This window comes from Amblyomma maculatum, chromosome 7 (genome assembly GCF_055883805.1).
Source record: "Amblyomma maculatum isolate TAMU_Amacu chromosome 7, ASM5588380v1, whole genome shotgun sequence".
NCBI lineage: Eukaryota > Metazoa > Arthropoda > Arachnida > Ixodida > Ixodidae > Amblyomma > Amblyomma maculatum.
In genome coordinates, this window is record NC_139350.1 from 86,638,681 (window position 1) to 86,659,770 (window position 21,090).

Below are 21,090 nucleotides of genomic sequence, written 5' to 3' on the forward strand. Positions count from 1 at the left end.
CCCCCCAGCAAGCTACAAATGGCATGGGATGAGCATGTAGTTTTGGTTGAGTGGATGAACACATGCAGAGGGGAGCGAGATGACCTAGTTGGCTCCAGAACAGCAAGGCTGCTTGTTTGAATTTTCAGTTAAGCAAAAGTTGAACTAAAGTGGTTTTACTGTAGTGTCACTCTCCACGAGATGCTGGCATGCACCTGCAGTCTTTGCTTCCATGTGTGCTGCACAGAGATGCTTTTATTTTGGCCATCTCTGTCATTTGATGAAAGATTTCTGCAACAAAAATATACTGGGTGTATTGAAATTTATAGTATCCTGCTAGAAGTATGCATTCTTGTCTGAAGCTACTTTAGTGTGTCAACTTTTCATTGTTGTTTGAGTTGAGTATTTGCATGGGTGGGTAAAAAAAAAAAAAGGCAGTTGCATTAGCCATTTTAATCTTTCAGTAAATGCGTTGTATGGAAGCCTTCTTGGGCTTTTTTATTGTTATTGTTTTGGCTGCTCCTTGGTTATTCAAGAAAGCTTCAGAGGACACTGAAGCTCCACTTTTAGGTTATGATGCGACAGCTTTATTGGGTCTCTTCAGTGACATGGTGTCCTGATGGCATATCACTCCGCAAACATGGACACCTTTCTTTATTTTCTGTTTTTGTTATTTTCATTTCTTATTTACTGCAGGACATGCAACACATCCCTTTAACCAGATCGAACTATCTTGCCTCGATGGCCTAGGGTCACCATGTCTGACTTACCAGCCAAGGGTTTCAGAGTGGATTCTGATGTAATTACCCGTATTTTGTTCTGAGTGCAATTAATTTACATTTGTTTTCTTACGTGTGTGGGGCTCTACTTAAACCCCTTCGTTTCCAATGTATATACACACCCAGAAGTGGTCTTCTTAGTGTCCAGGGCCATGCGGAGAGGGAGACCCACAGCAGAGTTTGAGCACCGAGCTGAAAGGGGTCCTGTCTGCTCTTGCAGTGCTCATGCACTCTTACTTTGAGGGAATCAGTGACACTCACAGCACAAACATTTATTGACAGAAAGCTACGGTACAAAAACGTGGTGCTTATCACACTCCTAGGCTGCTTGCACCAGGTGTCCACCGCAGCCCGCGCAGCAGCCGCGCCCTGTCAAGGGTTAGCACATGCAGGCTGGCATGGGGGAAAACACTGCACCGGGCTGTTCAGCAGTGAAAGCTGCACGGTGGGTCGCGCTGGGCACTCGTAGGGCCGCAAGAGCAGGCCGCTGAGCTCTCGGCTTGATAATGGTAGGGACCAGTCCAACAAGGCGCGCAAATGTCTGCCGGCATGCCGCACAGGCCTTCGGGACAGCGAAAAATGGTAGCTCACGTACCTTGCTGCTGTAGCCGGCTCCCATGACCCGCACTTTTGGCTCTGCTTCCAAACTCTCCTTTGCGCCCGCAATCTGACTCCTGAGGACGCAACTTCGTGCCTGTGTCATGTTAATGGTGCCCAATGAGGCCCTCACTGAACGGCATGTTGGAGAGTGGACCAGGCAGCCAGGAGGCCAAAGGCGCGAGAGGAGGGGGTACAAAGCTCTGCGTGTGTTATAGGGAGAGTACAAGCTGCACCACAGACGCCGTGAAACCCCACACATGTCATAAGGATGTTTGAGTCATATTGTGGCCTTATAACCATATTTGATGTGATATTTTAATCACATTTAATTCCATAGGGCACCACGTCCTTCTTAACTTGTCCGACTTTTCTGTACTTGGTTGTGGACATGGTGTTGCGAACACATGTTAACTGTGCTGGGCTTTTTACTGAATTGCACCTTTAACTCTGTGTTTTTAAAATATTGTCCGTGTGCATATTACATAGCACTTGTATTGATAAAAACTGCAGACTGGCTTATTCTAGTGTTTAGGCTAGTGTTTAGGGGAATCTGCCAAGGTGGAGTAAATTCGCGATAGGAAAATAACTACTCACTAGTGTACTTCCAAGCACAGCCGTACGGCTTCAGAAGAAAGCTGCAGAAAGAAAGAAATTGCAGCTTTCCCAAAAAGTTGCAGTTCGATGAATTTGTTTTGGTCAGGGATCGGAACTTGGAACCGTCACCTGTCAGGAGCAGTTGCTCTGCCAACTGTGCTAACTACAACGACTGGCTGTTAGTAGGGCACTAGTCAATTGATCATTAACTCAAAGTTGGGACAGTATTAGTCCAAAGCTTTGTGGATTTCCTCGAAGTGGAGTAGGTTTGTAATAATGAAGTGATTGCTCATTAATGCAGTCTTGAAGCTATGAAGGAAAGCTGTAGAGGTTTCACAGAAACTTCATAGTTGAACATGCTTTTGCATTGCAATTTTCTTGAAGTGGGTGGTTGGCCATCTTGTTTTCACCAAGTGTGGTGCATGGGAGAGTCCACATTTGGAAATTCCGGTTTGATTTATGGGCTTTAGCATCCCAAAGAGACTCAGGCTATGAAAGGCATCGTAGTGGAGGGCTTCAGATACTTTCTACCACATGGGATTCTTTATAACATGCACTGACACTGCATCACTATAGTACATGGACGCCTTGCATCCATCACAGCCAGTATCGAATGATTGATCCATGCAGTAAATGACGTAGAAAAACCTCTTTACTGCTCTCCTGGCACTTTAAACTCGACTTTCGGATAAGTTGGTCATATATTGTGGCTTTGCCATGGTCGGATTTACAAAAGTTGGCACAGTATTTAATTGTTAATGGACATTCGGAACTCCTCATGTATCCATTTCTTCAATCATATATAAAACAATGAATTAATGCATTCAGTACCTAGTGTTTTAAATTTTGAGTATATATCTGCACAGCCATAATGAAAGGTTTTGTGGAAGTGTTGGGATCCATGTCAAGCTTGGGCCTCTCGGAGAGCATATATGACTACACAGGCATGCGCACGGAAAAAAATGCTGTACATGCTTTATGCGATGGTGCTGCTACATTCTCAGCCCAAGCCAGATATATAAAAAATGAGCTTATCACTATGGCTACCACAACTCAACACTCAGCTGCGTATTGATCCTACCAAAACTACTGCTACAAGAAGTTGCTTGTAGTGTTTGTTACACTGTCATGACCATAGTTGTTATTCACAGTACAGGTACTGCCACTTTTGGCAATACTTTGCCACTTTAGACATAAGATTGTACTTGAAGGCTGTGAGTTGTGAGACTTGGTCTTTTCTTTTGTGCTTGCATATAAATTTGGTCTTAAAGCAGTTATGTAGTAGGCCATCTCAATCTGTCTCTTGAAACATATCAAGCTTTCTTCTCTTCCCTGCGTAGTAAATGTGTGGCATTACTTGCGTGCAGAAAATGAGCAAGGCAGTGACTGAGGCCTTTGTGCGCCTGCACGATGAAGGGCTCATCTACCGCTGCAACCGGCTCATCAACTGGTCTTGCACCCTGCGTTCAGCCATCTCCGACATTGAGGTTCCTGCTTTCTTTCTATTCTTGTGCTGATCTTCTCTTGCAGCACTATTTCGTCTAGTGGCCAGCTGTATTGTGAGAGTAAATTAAGTTGGTTCAATTTCATGTTGAAAGCATGCATATATATTAACATCATCATAATCATAAAATAAATCAGTGTTAGCAGTGGGCACTAAGTAAAAGGAGGGGGGAAGGTAGTATGTAGTTTGAAAAGGACTAGAATTGTAGTAGTACAGCAAAATCTCGTTCTTTTGGCCTTCAGGGACCAGGAAAAATGTTCAACTCATCCAAAAGTTTGGAATATTAAATGGCCCTTCAAAACTGCCCTTCCCCTTCCCACTCCACCCCCCCCCCCAAAAAAAAATAAATAAAAAAAAAAAACAAAAACAAACAAACATAGAACTCTTTAGTTACAGTAACTTTATCAAATGAAATGTCTGAAATATGGTTGTCTCTACATGAAATGAAAACGAAGTGACAGGAACAATATTTTGCGTTTTTATGAGTGCTTTGCTTTGCACGCAGTATTGGAGAAATTGTAAGTGCCTCTGTGGCTCTTCTTACAGCATGGTGCAGTAGAAGTGACGCTCTTTCAATAAAGTCTCGTCGCATTTTGAAGATGCTTGACTGCACAGATTCTGCAGTGAAGCATCCTCAAAACTGGGATGGTTCAATTTATGCAAAAAAGGGGAGGAAGTAGTATGTGCATGCAGGGGAGAGAAATATCCATAGGCATCAGAGGATGGTGTGATTCCATTCCAAAATAAAACTAAAATACCAATGCTTCCTCAAAGAAGTGTCTAATAATGGTGCAATTAGCATTAATTTATTAGATGTGAAACTGAAACTATGCTATGGGGCTGTATTTTGGCAATGGGGGTCTTGCGATTGTCATTGCACCTGCCATAGCGCGCACGCCTGACGGGCATGGGCACCGCTGTTTCATGCAATTCAGGTTTGGGGATCTTGATTGCTGGCTTCGCAGGTTGTACCTCGATGTAACTGCCTGCGAGGCTGCCCATGTCCGAATTGACGAGCGTCCGATGCCACATACAGTCGAACCCGGTTATATTGAACCTGGATATATCGAATTTTGGTTATATCGAACTCACAAAATATCCCCTTGAAATTCCCATGTAAAAGTATAGGAAAGTCGTGTCATATATTGAACTCAATTTCACCAGTCGTTCCATATATCGAACTCCGCACCACGCACTGGAAAGTGTGCCTTCCCCAAAGACGATCGCATCACCCTTGGCCGTTTGCCGCGTGACGTTTTCAAGCCACGCGCGGAAGGAATGAGAGGGGAGAGTTCGGCGATGGCTGGTCTGGGCAGCGCCAGGCTCATTCCCCAAAGGCGCGCGCATCTGCAGTTATCATTTCCCGTGCGCCAACACATGGCGTTTGCAAGCCATGTGCGTGGGTGTGCCCATTCTTTTGCCGAGCTATCTCTCTCCTTCAGCACGTGCAACGCATGCGCCAAGCCAGCTCAGCTCGTTTTCAGACAGACGTCGGACGCTTTCTCCAGCGTGTGTTGCGAACCCTCTGCGTGCGGCGGACGTTGCTATGGCGCCTGCGGATGTTAAGCGGCAGCTCTCTGTTTTTTTCTCTTTTTTTTTTGCAAGTCATCTTTTCTTATCTTTGTGCTGTACGCGCGGTGTAGCGTAAGATATGGCGGCTGCGGACGTTAAAAAGCGGCAGGTTTTTTTTTTTTTTTTCTTTTGCGGGGATGTTTATTTTATTATTATTATTATTTTTTTTTATCGTTTATCCTTGCATGTATGAATCAGCGAAAGCATGCGGTCAGCTGTTGCGATCATGACACCCCCCCAGCGCGGCGTGATAAATCGAACCAGGCTTGTGCAATCAAGCCATCACGGGCACTCTGCCAAGTTCGCTCCCCGCCACCACCGCAGGAGCTATCAAAAGATAAACGCGCCCCGGCGTTATCGCTGCGCAGCATCTTGGCACGTTGCCAATGAGCTGTGGATGAGACGACCGAAACGGACTGACGCGCGCCATTGACATGCAAGCGAAAATGCTCGCGATTTCTGCTGCCGCGGCGACACAGAAACCTTGTTTTGAGCTGCCGCGGTGGCTCGAGCGGCGAGAGGGACGCAGTTCCACCAAGTTTGAAAATATTCGCTCAGTCGCTTGCATGTGAGCAAGCTGGCCCTAACGCTTTTTTTTGTTTTTTTTTTCAAATTCTCGGGTGCAAAAGTGGAGGGTGGGTTCATTATGCGAGTGGGTTGATTACGCGACAAATACGGTATTGTTTTTTCGCATCGTAAGTGCCGTCACACGTCGATTTCTGTATATCGAATTATCGATATATCGAACTATTTCGCGATCCCCTTCGAGTTCGATATATCCGGGTTCGACTGTATTTACATGAGCATCAGCTTGGACCATGCTTCTGGTTTGAATTTTCCAAATTTCTAAATTAATGGTAGACGAATTAATGAGATTTAACTCTACAGTCACGCGGATCGGGCTGAAAGTGAGGGGAAGGCAATGGTAGGGAATAATCAGCATTGTAGCGGTGGTACCGCCAGTAAAACCTTGTTTAACTTTAAGATGTAGAACCGGTAAAAAGGGAAGGGAAGTATCAATGTTTTCAATATTCTATTCACGCATTCTAAAAAACTTCAGCTTTCAGTATGTTTAATTTTAACAGTACAAAGTACACTGCATGATCTAAACGCCTATCGTATTTACTCAAATGTAACGTGAGTTGTTTTCATGATTTTTGGCTCTCAAAGTCTGCCCTCGCGTTATAATCGAATTCTGCAATTTGGTTGGCCTAAAGCAGCGCCGTGGTGTAGCCATATTGAATTCGCCACCATTCTGTTTTGGTTTCCACGGTTTTACAATGTTACGTTAGCAACGTGGGCACCAGGGAAGCCAAATCAGCCAAATCCCAATTCATTCAAAGTCAAAACGTTGCGCCTTTTATTTGTGGGCTCAGAATCACGCTGTCCCCTTGATCACGCACTTGTCGCATATTTCGTAGTGGATTAGCGCGTTTACTTCTGTTATCGCATTTCGCGCGATGGCAACACGCCATGCACGGTACGACGCTCGTCTAAGGAAGCTATTGTGATAGCAGAAGAAATCGGAAATTTTGAGGCTGCTCGACGGCTAGACACTACTAATCTACCTTACATGGGTGGCGGATGCAGTGGGAGGTGATGTTTAAATGTGAGCCTGACCGCAAAGGCTTCCGAATCATCTGGGAGGACGAGAGTGAAAAGGAAGACTCGGTTTCCGAGAGCTTGTCCTCTGGCGACGATGACGACGATTGAGTGTTTTTGATTAGACTGCAATGGCTATAATGTCTATTGAAGGTACTTTTTCAAGCGATTATCTCGGGTACTTTTGTGCTTTTATTTGTTTCCCACTGGGCAGTATGGAAAGTTGCCCTTCGCGTTACATTCGAGTAAATACGGTCATCATCATCATCATCATCAGCCTGATTATACCTACTGCAGGGCGAAGGCCTCTCCCATATCTCTCCACTTAACCCGGTTCTGTGCTAGCTGCATCCACTTGACCCCTGCGAACTTCTTAATCTCATCCGCCCACCTAACTTTCTGCCGCCCCCTGCTACGCTTTCCTTCCCTTGGAATCCAGTTTGTTACCCTCAGCGACCATCGGTTATCCGCTCTTCGCACTACATGTCCTGCCCATGTCCATTTCTTCTTCTTAATTTCCACTAGAATGTCGTTAACTTGAGTTATTTCTCTGACCCACTCTGCACGCTTTCTATCTCTTAATGTTACCCCTACCATTTTTCGTTCCATAGCCCTCTGGGTTGTCCTCAACTTAAGTAGAACTCTCTTGGTTAGCCTCCACGTTTCAGCCCCATAGGTGAGTACAGGCAAGATGCAACTGTTGTATACTTTCCTCTTGAGCGATACCGGTAAGCTGCTAGTCATAATCTGCGAGTGCTTGCCAAATGCGCTCCATCCCAATCTTATTCTTCTTGTTATTTCCTTTTCATGGTCCGGATCTGCGGTTACTACCTGTCCTAAGTAGATATATTCGCCTACTACTTCCAGTATTTCGCTACCTAATGTAAACTCCTGTTCCTTCCCGAGGCTGTTGAACATTATCTTAGTCTTCTGCATATTGATTTTCAAGCCTACCTTTCTACTTTTCCTGTCTAGGTCATCAATCATTATTTGCAGTTCATCTCCCGAGTTGCTTAGCAAGGCAATTATAAATACGGTAATTATACTAAAAAGAATCTCGTCATGGTATGGCAGGGCAAGAAGCGTGGATGGAGTGCGCTGCCATTTCGGTACAGCAGGTGTGGCTTTCGTAAGGTGGTTCCTGTATGCTCCCTCTCTGTCTGTCTACAACGGGCCTTGTCCGTGGTAGTCATTGCTAGAATTGTGCTGACCACAGAGTGGCACCAAAGGGTGTGTGGTACAGTGCACTAGCGCAAGCTTGTTGACCTTCAGTGTGATTTGATGGTCACATGCGCCACTTACTTGAGGCCCTTTCTTCTTGTTTTGACTGGCCAAATTTCAAAATGCCCAGATCTTATCACAAAACCATTTTCGGATAACCAGTGACAAACATATGTTTATACTTAATAGAATTGAGTGCATAGCATAAAAAGCTTTTAATTTATTTGATATTTCTAAAATGCTAGTTCAGGTTGAGAGTTTATCGTCCAATAATGAAGGCGTGATGTGAAATTTGCTTTACTTAGACTAAACTGTGCATTACTGTTCAGTGAACAAGCTCTGCACTTGGTGAGTGAGAAGGATTGATTGGTGCATTCTGTGGCCTGAATAGTGCTGTTGGTTTTAGTGTATATTGTAGTATTAATTCTGGATAGCTACTTTAGTCACTGTTCATTATGCAGGAGTGCATCACTCACTTTTGATGCTGCTTATTATGCATTGTTTATTTTGAATGGCTGGAAAATAACCGTGAGTGTGCGTGTCCACCTGCTGTTCCTTTAGGTTGACAAACGAGAGCTTCCTGGCCGCACGCTCATTCCAGTGCCAGGCTATAAGGACAAGGTAGAGTTTGGTGTGCTCATCTCATTTGCCTACAAGGTTCTGGGTTCAGGTTAGTACACACTTATTGCCCTTTTTAAGACCCGATGTACATCCAGAGATGGCATAGTGTGAGCATTTCTTCCTTTTCTGAGGGGCATTGTATTGAGAGTGCATCAAGAGGTTGTGTTCCTTTTGCATGTGTATGATAGTGTAATGTCATTAGCGATGTGTCAAGTGATGTAAGAGCTCATCCTGGGCAAATTTTTTCTCGAAATAACCATCAACGAACTCATTCCATGCGAAGGAATTCGGGCATTAAAGTGTTGCAGAGTCACGGAGGTGTGGAGGTATTGAGTATACTGGGAATGCAGCGGCTTGACCGTTCTCTTCCCTCTCCCATCAGACGAGGAAGTGGTGGTGGCCACAACACGTATCGAGACAATGCTGGGTGACACTGCGGTGGCCGTGCATCCAGAGGACCCCCGGTACTTCCACCTGCACGGACGTTACGTAGTGCACCCTTTTTGTGACCGAAATCTGCCCATCGTCTGCGATGATTTCGTGGACATGGAGTTCGGCACTGGTGAGTGCATGCAGCATGTGTCTCTTTTAAGGAGGCCTGAGGCCGGTATATAGGCATAAGTATACAACAGCAGCTATGGCCCATCCTGGATTTGGCACTCCCTCACCCATGTCGTAGTAAAAATTCATGCGGTGTTGTAATGTAGACGTGTGCTGTGAGTGCTTCGCTAACCACATCCTCATAGACTTAAAAGCAGATGTTGTCTTGCCAGTCATTCCCTTTATTACGAGCACCTACTAGTTTAAATTGAATTGAGCAGCGTCCAGAATGCACAGGGCTCGTTAAACTCACTTGCATTTCACTGCCTGCCGTTGCACGCCAAAAGTGGCCATGTAAACAAACAGGCCAATTCTACAGTTGCAGGTGTTGTATTCAGATCTCACAAGTTATAGCTATGTTGTAAGGGTGACCTTGAACTCGAATGTTTAAACTACTCATTTCAAGATTTTTTCATCTTGTGACCTCACACTATGTTTCAAACATATACAGTGTGACTTAGTTAAATGGAATCTCAGTCATTCAGATTTTTGTATAATCCAACTGCACTACTTAGTCTGGCCAAGCTCCATAGCTGTCTGTGTATTAATCCCTGTTAATTCGAACATGAGTCAGATTTGCCATGGATAACTCGAACTGCGTGCTTCCACATCTGGGCGGCCTGGCACCTGGAACATGACCAAAGAAATGTCCCCGTAATAGGGTGGCGTAGTTACAGGGCTACTGGTCTCTAAAACATTAGGAGCAGATAAAGCCAGATGAAACCGTGGAAGGTTGTTAGAGCCAAACTCGCGTTATGACGGCCGCAGCAGTCAGAGATGGGTGGTGGGGCTGCTTCCTGTTCTGCTTGACCTCAAAGACTTGCAGCTAAAAGCTTGCAACCCCATTAATTCAGAAGGGCGGGTGCTACAGGTCTTGCCCCTGTTAGGCCATGTCCAGATGTATTTGGCATGGTAAGCGATTTTCGAAATAGCTCTCCTCGAGCCTGAACTGCATATGTATTGCAGGGTTGACTCTGCACCTCTGATGTGTGCGCAACGGCATGCATGACATAAAACAGACAACCTTGTCTCTGAGAGAATAGGCCACTTCTTAGTTTCAGTTTTGCTTCTATGAGCTTCACGTTGTTCGTGCCATCGCACGGAGACTGCAACTAATTTTAGAGGCTAATTGGTGGCACTGTGCATTTTCTGCACTTCCGTCCACATGGTTCTTCCACTGTTCAAAAAATGTGGGCTCGTGAAGTGCTGTTCAGCCCGTCATGCATCTTGTGGTGAGGCCTTATATGTGACGCAGGCTGCTAATGAGGCCCTTGCCATTTTTCAACAGCTCTTCTTTGATGTTCCCAGCTGTTAGCTCACAATAAGACGTCATTTACTGTGCAAAAAAATAGTCTGTTGTTGCTGTAGTCTCGTCAAAAAATCAGGCAACCATTTCCAGTCTTTTTAAAGTAAATGGGCTGTAATGCAAGTGGTTCCTGTCAATTTGTTAGGGGTCATTTGATAATTTGAACTTCGGATCATTCGAACTTTTTTATGCCCAGTCCCGTGAAGTTCAAGTTAACAAGCTTTTTCTGTACTGTGTTTTAGCTGGGTCTCTGAAAAAGGAAAAATACTGATATAAAAGCTAAGTAGCAAGGAAAATGTTGCAGTACAAGACTAATTAGCAGAGTCCCACTTGCCTTCAAGTGGGATGCAAGCAAGGCTCATACGGCAGTACAGAAACAGTGTGGTAATCGGTGTCTCAGCACATTTGCTACTGTGCCCCCTCCTTTGTAGGTGCTGTCAAGATCACCCCGGCGCATGACCACAATGATTATGAGGTGGGCATGCGACATGACCTTCCATCCATCACCATAATTGACGACAATGGCAACATCTGCCCTGGCTGTGGACAGTTCTCGGTGAGCTGTGAGCATGTGTGGGCTTTTCAGTAAAGTGTTTTTGTTCCTCTGGTTGGGGGGGGCATCTTGCTTGTGACAGCACTAGCATGCTTTTGCGCTTGCTCTACTGTGCATCACGCCCACATAGAAAAGAAGCGTGCACTTCGATAAATGGAGTGGCAGGATTGTCATGAAACAAAAGCTAACCCTTAGAAACTGGTCTAGGTTAGGCATAGACTTAGGCACAGAGGTCAGCGCAGGAAAGAAGTAAAAAAAAAAACTGAGAAGTTGTGTATACAATCTGAGGTACTTTGAAGCACTTGGCTGTGAGTGGACCTGTTGCCCCAGTGCAGCGTAATAATACCACCCAACTTGTAACAACTTCCCCGCAGATAAAAAAAAAAAAAAAAATAAATAAAATGTATCTTTTTGTCCTGAAATTGCCTGTTGCTGTGAGATCGATTAATGTTTCTGTGCAACCTGCACCACTTTTCCAGTACCAGCACCATTAAAAATAAGAAAAAGAATTAAAAACTTCAGACACATGCTACACGTGTTGCATTCAAAAGGTGGATAAATGTGTTCTTGTTGTTCACTTTTCAGTGAAGCACTTCACAGTCAAGTGTTGCAAGTTTAATGTCAGTCCATTTTTTTAGTGATCGCTGCTACTTACAGCAGTGCAAATGGCAGCTATTGGCAACTGTTTGCAAGAGTGGTTGTGATATCGTGCCAGCTGGTGCTCTCCACAGAGGAAGGCATATTGGGGCAGTAACTACAATGCATGGGGCAACTGCTGGTAGTGGTGGATGGTGAATTTTAGCAAGGCAAATAAACTGGCACCGATTAGCACAGGTTAACACTAGCTTAGTGTGATGGCCTTCGAGAGTTATGGTAATGGAAAGCCATATTAGGGTGCACGGCAAACTCTTTAGATTTCAAGTTTTTCAAAATTTTAATAATAGACATCTGAAAGCTCAAGTTAGCAATTTTCTTGGTTATTACTTCATTTAATTAGCAACCACTAATGATTGAACATTGATATCATCAGTGTCTAGCATGTGGAAATGCTTAATACTTGAAAACCTGAGCTAATTACAGTAGCTACGTTTGAACCTCACTATAACCAGGTTGGGATTTAAGTTAAAAGTTGTTCTTTATATGGGATATTCATTTTAAAAGGGCACACAAAAATTCCTGCAAAAAGTCTGCTGTTAAACCTAACCAAAGGGCTCTTTAAGACGGACAATACAAAGGTGCAAAAGGGCAGTTTTTTAATTCAAAGCTTGGTAGTATAAACATTTGAAATCTCTTTTATTTCATTTCATATTGGAGAGCGACAGTAGACACACAAATAAGAATGCTGGCACCACGCTAAAACATATTTATTTAAACAACGATGCAATCTTTGTTTGGCAGCACTCAAAAGTAGTTGAGGGGACAAATTTCTAGACAAAATCAGTAAGGTATAGTGTTTCTTGTTGTGCAGTTGTCGTAGTGACACGTGCTGATATGCTTCATCATTCCTCATGGCGACTATGAGTGCATATCTGCAGTCTACTGCCTTGCTTGTTGACAGCGGGCTAGGTGCAATACTGAAGCCCGTAGCAACATCCTCTTTCTGGGCCCGCTGTCGACCGCTCTAAAATTCTTGATTTTGTTGAACTGCTTACGGGTTGTGTGTAGCCATTTTGCACAACTGAGTTGTTGGAGTGCACCGCAGAATGCACGTGGCATGGCGGTTCGATCATGTGCCGGTCACATGCCTATCAGCCGTTGATGGTAGTGTCTGTCACTGCCTCTAGATGGCTAAGTGTGCGACCGGAGTGGGTGATGCAAACGCACTTTTGTTGTGAGCCATTGAAATAATCGAAATACAGTCAAATCTCGATATAAAGACTCACGCGGGACCGCAAAAAATTGTTCGTTATTTTGAAATATTGTCATAATGAAAAATCTGCGGTTATATGGCAGTGGTCAAACCTAGGTATTAAAATGACGTACTACCTTGGCAGTAGGCACATGCGCAGACAAGAAAAATCTTAATAATGAAAATGTTGCACTAACTTCAGAGTTGATTTGTTTGAAAAAATCGGCTACATTCTTCTGCTGCATGCAGCACACACAACCACACACTACATTACACCACTACAGCACATACACCTTCCGCTTTGCACAACACCTAATCAGGTGCATGATTGCACTGTGAGATGAAAGTATGGACTTTGTCCATGCGCAAAAAGCATCAGAGTTCGATATGACCTTGTCTTTGGTGTTCCCTGAAGTTTGAAAATCTTGTATCGGTCTTTCAAAATATCCAGGCAGCCAATAGGGGCAATGCTAGCTATCTGCAAAAGCCGATTCACTTTTTCCCTGTTTCAATTTCTTGCAGCGAATGCTGCTTCTCCCATCTTCTTGACACCTTCGCTGGCTGCAATCCTTGTGAGATCTGTCACAAACTTCGCAATAAGGTAATCCGCGATAAAAAAATATCTGCCCGCACGCGCGAATACCACGAATGACTAACTGGAAAACAACGCACAACTCAAAGCATGGAGGAAGACAAAGACAGGCTGCTAGGCCCGTTGGCTACTGTATATTAAACCACAGCTCTGTTGTGCCGCTAGGAGCTGGCACTAGATATGCTTATGATGATAGCTACAGCCCATGAACCATACACTCAGAAACGGCGGCAAGCTGCGACGCTGTTAATTTTAGCCGAATTCGTAATACTGATGTTCTTAGATTATAGAAAAAAACAAAATATATACGTTATTCTGAAATATACGGTGTATCGAAATTTGTAATTCTGAAATATTTTTACTTTGGAAAATAGGAAATCTGGTGGGGATAATTAAGAAATTCATTAATTTAAATATTCGTTAATGTGGTGTTTATAGTAACAAGATTTGACTGTATTGTGATTCTTGAAATTTTTTCACCTGCTTTACGCTTGTTGAGCCATGTGAATACAAGAAAAAAACTGCTTTGTTCTACCCAGTCAAGCATTACAATTAAATTTTTTAATTTCATTATACACATAAAACTCTCATAGAAATGAAGCATAAAAAAAAAACAGACTTCGCTTTTGCTTCATTTTACACTTGCTATATTTTTTATAACGAGGTTTGACCGTATTTCCAGAAAACTTTTGCTGACCTGTGCTTTTTGGTTCTGTCTCTCTTCTTTATTTTTCTTTACTCTTGTTTTAGTGTAAATTATATTTATTGTCTAAGAACTCTTTTCCTTAACTTACACTTGTGCATACACATTTATTATGTCCAGAATAATTGCTTTACAGTGCCCTCTAAACCATGTTTGTTGTAGGGCATGAGACGCTTTGATGCTCGGAAGGCTGTTTTGGAGGCCCTAAAGGAAAAAGGCCTCTACCGAGATACCAAGGACAACCCCATGGTTGTGCCCATCTGCAGGTATTTCATCTGTAGCCTGTATGGCTAGTTATCTTTCTTAAAAAAAAAAAAAAAAAAAAAAAAAGTATTCAGCTTGAGCAGATTTTTCTGCCATTCTGTTTTCTTGTTTTTCATCTTTAGCACGCATGTGATTTGTTGAAAAGGGCTTAAGTGAAGAAATGAAGTTTGATTCAACTTTCAAAGATACTAATGCAATTTAGCCTGGTTATAACGAAATTGGTAAATTTGCACAATTTTTCATTACATTTGGGTTTTCGTTATATGCAGTTTTCACGTGAAAGCTTGAATTGAATGTAAGGGAAACCACCTTGAAAACGTTTACAGTAAATGTTCATTGCACAATTTTTCATTACATTTGGGTTTTCGTTATATGCAGTTTTCACGTGAAAGCTTGAATTGAATGTAAGGGAAACCACCTTGAAAACGTTTACAGTAAATGTTCATTACTCAGAGTTGTGGAAGTGTTGAAGTGTTTTGCAATCGTGCTGAGAGCGCGGTGTGACTACAGCAGCAGCCTCCATTTCTGCCGTAGCTCACACAATGTGTCTACAAGTGGGGCTGGGAAAGGGGGGTGGTAGCGGACTCAGAGTCTGCCGGAGCCACCATCGCCAGGCTAGGGAAGAGTGCGCGGTCGCAACGCCACCGGTCGACTTGCGTCTTAGCGCGTGTTCCTGTTTTCACCTTTGATCCAGAAAACTGATTATTAGCCTCGTTTTGCTGGTACTCTCTGCTGCTCTTGCTGCCAACGCACGAGAGCTATTGGCGCCGGAATCTTGCAAGCAATCGCGTGGCAGCAAAGGGCGCACACAGCTCCCCCTATTTATTTTTTTCCTTGTCCTGTTATTTTTTGCCGTTTCTTATCATAGTACCACATTCCAAAAGTGATAGTGGCAGAGATACTTCCACAGGATGTAAACAAAAAAAAAAATCTTGTAACTGAAAAAATAAAATGGCATGAAGAGATGACAAGAGAGGGGTGGAAAATATTTTAGTGTCCCTTTCATTAAGCAAAAAGGCGTATCAAGTAAGCAGCCATTTAATTACCAGAAAGCATCTTCAGTACCATGTTATCACCAACAACTTATATGGCAAATATTTCTGCTGGTCCCAGTGACTTTCTTATAAAGCTTTTAATTTAAAGTGACATAAAGTCACTTACGTGACTTTACTTTACTATAAAGCAGCTTGATGTGTGGTTTTGAGTGTTATAACTTTTTCTTCTGAGTTGCTTTGGGACGTTAAACCCCACAAACCAACCATAACTTTTTCTTCCTCCAATGCTCCGGATGAGGTCGAATATGTCAGGTTTGCAGTGCCGTTTTGGCTGAAAACTTTTCCCTCCCAGACAGTCCCTGTTGACTTTTCCACAATCTGGAGCGGTGCATTGTTGAGACCTGAACGGCACTTCAAGCAATTGGAAGTGCATCTTTGCTGCATAGTTTCATTTTCTGAGCCTTGCTATCGGCCCGCAGAGATAGTAGCTATCAGCTGCACATCAGCAGCTCAAGGCAAGCTGCACACCGTTTGAGACGCTGACTTTTTGCATCCTTGTTTTCTTTTAACACGAGGGTGTTAGTACGGCCATTTAAAAAAAAAAAAAGCTATCCATCAGCGTTGGTGCTGTCGACCGTTGCAGCCAGGCAAAGTCTATCATGCCCGTAGCAGGTGGTAGTTGGCAGGTGATATTTTGTTGTTGCACTAATACATTTAGCTACGTTTGCGAGCGAAATAGTTCCATAACACTATTGTATGCATGGATGTCCATGAATCACACAATATTCAGCCCTGGATCATATTAAGGTGCAGTTCTAAACAAAATAACTCTGGTGTCTTGTAGTTTTAATTAGTGGGTACTATACTGTAATTTGAATTGCTGCCATCCAGTGGTCATGTAAGGCTATAATGGGCTCTTGAAGGGTGGTTGTGTACAAACTTGACTGGCACAATAAATCATCCAAACAGTCGTACTCAAACCTGAGCTGCATGCTGCAAAGTAGTTCGTGCACCAGTTTCGTATGCGCAGTCGCAGGCGGGACGCAAGGATGAGCGGTCTCATCTGTGAGAACAGACCGGTCACTTTAACTGTTTTCGCTTTTCTGAATTTTGTGCTAGCCCGCAACGACGGTGGTTATTGGCTGCCCATCAACCAGCCACTCGAGCCCATTTGAAGGCTGTTTCATACGTCGACTAGTGGCACTGTGCCTTTCCTTTGCTTCCATCTGTGTGGTTGTTCCATTCCTTCAAAACTATAAGCTTGTCCAGTGTAGTTTGCGTGCTGCCCCACCGGAGGGGCACAGTGGTTACGGCACTCAACTACTGTTCCCAAGGATGCGGGATCGAATCCTGGCCTCGGCAGCCAGGATTTTCGATGGAAGCGAAAAGTAAGGTGCTTGTGTGCTGTGCGATGTCAGTGCACGTTAAAGAACCCCAGGTAGTCGAAATTTCCGGAGCCCCCCACTACGGCATCTCATAGCCTGAGTCACTTTGGGAAGCACAAACCAAACCAAGCCAGCAGTTTGCATGTTCGGTGAAGCCTCCTTACATGCAACGCAGAATGGGGCACTGCCACTACTGTGTCGTTCCATGAAAGGTGCTGGGGAGGTTGTTACCATTTTAGAGCAGTTCTGTTTTGACTTTTTTCACAGTGTGCACGCAATAAAGCATTAAGATAAATTGGGAAAGTAATCGGTGTCACACCGTTCTCATTCCAAAAGGAAGTAACCATTGCCTAGTCGTTCACCAAACAAATTTAGTGTGATGCAAGTTTTTTTTTTTTTTTTCGCGGTCATTCAATCATTTTAACTTCGCATAATTCATAAATTTTTCCCAACACCTTGACATTCCAATTAACAAGCTTTTACTTTAAGTCACAAATGACTGCAGCTGCATGTCCCAGTTTCATGATTTATGGGTTGTAGGGTTTAACGTCCTAAAGCGACTCAGGCTATGAGAGGCACCGTAATGGAGGGCTTTGGAAATTTCAACCGCGTGGGGTTCTTTAACGTGCACTGACATCGCACAGCACACGGCTGCCTTGCTTTTTGCTTCCATCAAAAATTGGCTGCGACGGCCAGGATTTGATCCTGCGTCTGTGGGTTTAGCAGTTCTGTGCCTCAACTAGTGAGCCGCTGCGGCGGGACGTAAATGTTCTCATGCCTGAAGTCAAACCTTGTAGTGAACAAGTAAAAAAAATGATAAAATAGCTTATTATAGGCAAAATTTATAATTTTTTTAAAGTTTAGAGGCGATCAATCTGAATGATGCCAAGGAAATGTGATGGCATTTTGCTTTCACTCGCCGGTCTATTCCTATTCTGACTCTATTCATAATCACTTCTTTGATTAATTTTTTTCTGATACTTCATAGCCCAGCCTTTCCCTGCTTTGAAATGAAGAGAGGAATTCCCCTCTTTTCACCTGCCATGGTTGGCAATTGGAAGCTTCACGCGTACTCTGCCGACAACGCCTGGCTGTTTTTGCCTTCATGACACTCCTGGTGTTCTGGCATTAAAGGGACACTAAAGACACTTAAAGATGCTATGAAAATCTAATAAACTACATTTGGTGACACTGTCGCCGTATATCCGGCAGCAAAAAATCGAATAAGTGCTGATATATTGCGATAAGAAATTGAGGTTTTTTCTTGTTCCCGCCGGTCGAATTCAAAATGTGCCCTCCGACTACGTAGTCGGAGTTGAGTGACGCACACTATGGCGTTAGCGGAGACTCCGTGATAGCTAGCGAGCCGGCGCGGCCCGCGGCGTCGCATCCCTCAAGGGCCAACATGGCAACAGCGTACTCGCAATGACGGCCTCATCCGAAATAAATAAAACGATGAAGCGAGTAATTTACCGAGCGATGGGCCCATAAAGGAAGAAAAAAAAACATAGAGCGCTTGTAATGCACAATACTTTACATGTTTCTCAAGCTTTTGCGCTCCTTCTTGCACTGTGTATAAACAAACCGAGCCCTCGGTCATCGCAACGCTTCCTGACATGTTTACATACAAATAAGATTTAGTTACCAGCAAAATAGTGTCCTCGCTGCTGCGCTTGTCAGTTTTGAAGCTTCGTCGCACATTTTTCCTTCAAGGTTTGTGCTACAGCTCCGTGTTCAGCGAAAATTACGTCCACGGTAGCAGAACATGACCGAAGTGCCGGCGCCACTACATTTGCGAGCGCTGTGAAATTCCACATGTTAAAATGGATCCAGTGCACAATATAGTGCGCATAGGCATCCAGAACATTAGTTGCAAGACGTGAGAGCTGGCAGCATGCGCCGATGATCAAGAAGATGTAATTTTTAGACCGGCAGCAGAAACACTTTATTGTAAATGGGGCCATGACATAAAAACCAGAAGAATTTCTAAGGTTCCTGTGGCGCCGAACGTTACGGAGCAAGCAGTAGCGAGTTCGAGTCTTACGGCTACTGGCGTTTTTTTTTTTTTATAAATCAATTTTTTTTTAACCTTTTGCAATGTATTTCTGGTGCTTCGTTATTTTTAGTTTTTACTTTTTACCCGAGGCCCTTTTTTTCGCTGGGCGACGAGCGCAATATATCGACGCTCTCCTTGGTATGAGCGGCATGTATGCCCCTTTTGTTTACGACGCCTGCGAATAGCACGTTGAAGGTCTTGTTGACGCAGTATATGTTGGTCAGATGTGCCATGATTTAGTGAACAATTGAATGATAATGCGTTTTTCCTTCGGTACTTAGCATATGTATGCTTTTCGTGGCGTACGTAGCTGCAGTCAAGCGGTCAGGTCGCAGTCGAAGCGGCAGCGGCGACGATATGTTGGCGCAGAAGTGTGAACGAAGGAGCGTGTCGGCGGTAGCGGATTTCGCTCGCTCGTGCCTCCAAATGCTCAAATGGGAACCATCAAGGCGCATCTGCTGCTCCAAGCTCGTAATTCAGGCGCTGCAGGTTCAAACAAACTATCCGAGTGCGCACGAAATGCCTGAGCCGAAACATAACCAAAACTGAAGTGGGCGCCTGTGGCGCCTCCAAGTATATTTTTGTATTTGCCTTGCAACGTTTACGTTGTCTTGTCTTTTCGCCGTCATTTACATATGATAAAAGCGTGTTATCATGTTTGAGAAAAAACGTACTACCGCATTCAAACATGCAACATAATTCGCATTTGTCAGCCTCCGGGATCCCTAGCGCATCACGTGATTTGTAGTTGTGAGCCTCGGCCGTTTGGCTGTGGTGGCGATACCTGTATTTCTGTTATTCTTCTTTACTACCTTATAACAACTCTGTTTTCAGTAAGAGTAGTCTTTTTGTAATCAGGAACTGGCATTCTATCGATGCAAACCCACTTCCTTTCTCTCTTTAGTGTCTCTTTAAAACGCTAAAGAATAGTGAAGTTTGGTCATTAAATGGTCCGCGATTCAGCTGTTGCTACAAATGAAACAGGGAGACCGTTTACGAACATTTGGCTCTGTTTCAAAGGTGTTCGCGGCAATATCAAAATTCACATAAAAAATTAAAATAAAGCACCATTCATATTGGCTTCTTCACCCAGCACTGCCGGCACGCAGTGAGCCAAGCATTAGTTTGAGTGATTTCCCTTCATTATAGCAGTGTTGTGGAAAAGGGAATGTTTGAACGAAAGCTATCACCATTTTCACCGTATGTGGCAGCCTACTTGGGCACATGATGGTTACTGGAATGCTACTACCCTTCACGCCACTGCTCTACCTACCGTGGCACTGTTGATGAGTGCGAGATGTGAACAGTCGTGAGCCTTGGTGTGAGCACTTTTCGTGCCACCACCAGTCACTTGCAGAAATCAGTATGCAGAAGACTAAGGTAATGTTCAACAGCCTTGGGAAGGAACAGCAGTTTACGTTAGGTAGCGAAGCACTGGAAGTAGTCGGCGAATATGTCTACTTAGGACAGGTAGTAACTGCAGATCCGGACAATGAAAAAGAAATAGCAAGAAGAATAAGATTGGGATGGAGCACATTTGGCCAGTACTCGCAGATTATGACTAGCAGCTTACCGGTATTGCTCAAGAGGAAAGTATACAACAGTTGCATCTTACCTGTGCTCACCTATGGGGCTGAAACATGGAGGCTAACCAAGAGGGTTCTACTTAAGTTGAGGACAACCCAGAGGGCTATGGAAAGAAAAAAATGGTAGGGGTAACATTAAGAGATAGGAAGCGTGCAGAGTAGGTCAGAGAAATAACTCAAGTTACTGACATTCTAGTGGAAATTAAGAAGAAGAAATGGCATGGGCAGGACATGTAGTGCGAAGAGAAGATAACCGATGGTCGCTTAGGGTAACAAACTGGATTCCAAGAGAAGAAAAGCGTAGCAGGGGTGGCAGAAAGTTATGTGGGCGGGTGAGGTTAAGAAGTTCGCAGGGGTCAAGTGGATGCAGCTAGCACAGAACCAGGTTAATTGGAGAAATATAGGAGAGGCCTTCACCCTGCAGTGGGTATAGTCAGGCTGATGATGATGATGACCAGTCACTTGTGTGGTATGGCAAAGCCTGCCATCTGAGTGGGCACTGTTTGGTAAATTTATCTTGGAGCCAGCCTTATCATTGTGTAAAGGGAAAATGACTTGTATTTATATTTTAAAAGAGTTGGTTATAGCTTACGACTCGTAAAAATTCTTGTTCGTAATATTGAGGTTTGACTGTAATAGTTATACCTTGAAGCCGTGAACACTGCAACATCATAAATTTGAAAGGTGACTTGATCACCTTTAGGAAATTATAACACGCTTTAAAAAATC

At 43.9% G+C, this 21,090-nt stretch overlaps 1 protein-coding gene across 1 annotated transcript in view; it reads left to right on the top strand.

Moving 5' to 3' along the window:
- ValRS (Valyl-tRNA synthetase) overlaps positions 1-21,090 on the top strand; it is a 112,991-nt gene that overhangs the window by 16,851 nt on the left and 75,050 nt on the right. The window contains exons 7-11 of the mRNA XM_084609211.1: positions 3,320-3,439; positions 8,413-8,521; positions 8,855-9,034; positions 10,810-10,934; positions 14,238-14,341. Of these exons, the coding sequence (XP_084465337.1) occupies positions 3,320-3,439; positions 8,413-8,521; positions 8,855-9,034; positions 10,810-10,934; positions 14,238-14,341 (638 nt within the window). The remainder of the gene's footprint in view (positions 1-3,319; positions 3,440-8,412; positions 8,522-8,854; positions 9,035-10,809; positions 10,935-14,237; positions 14,342-21,090) is intronic.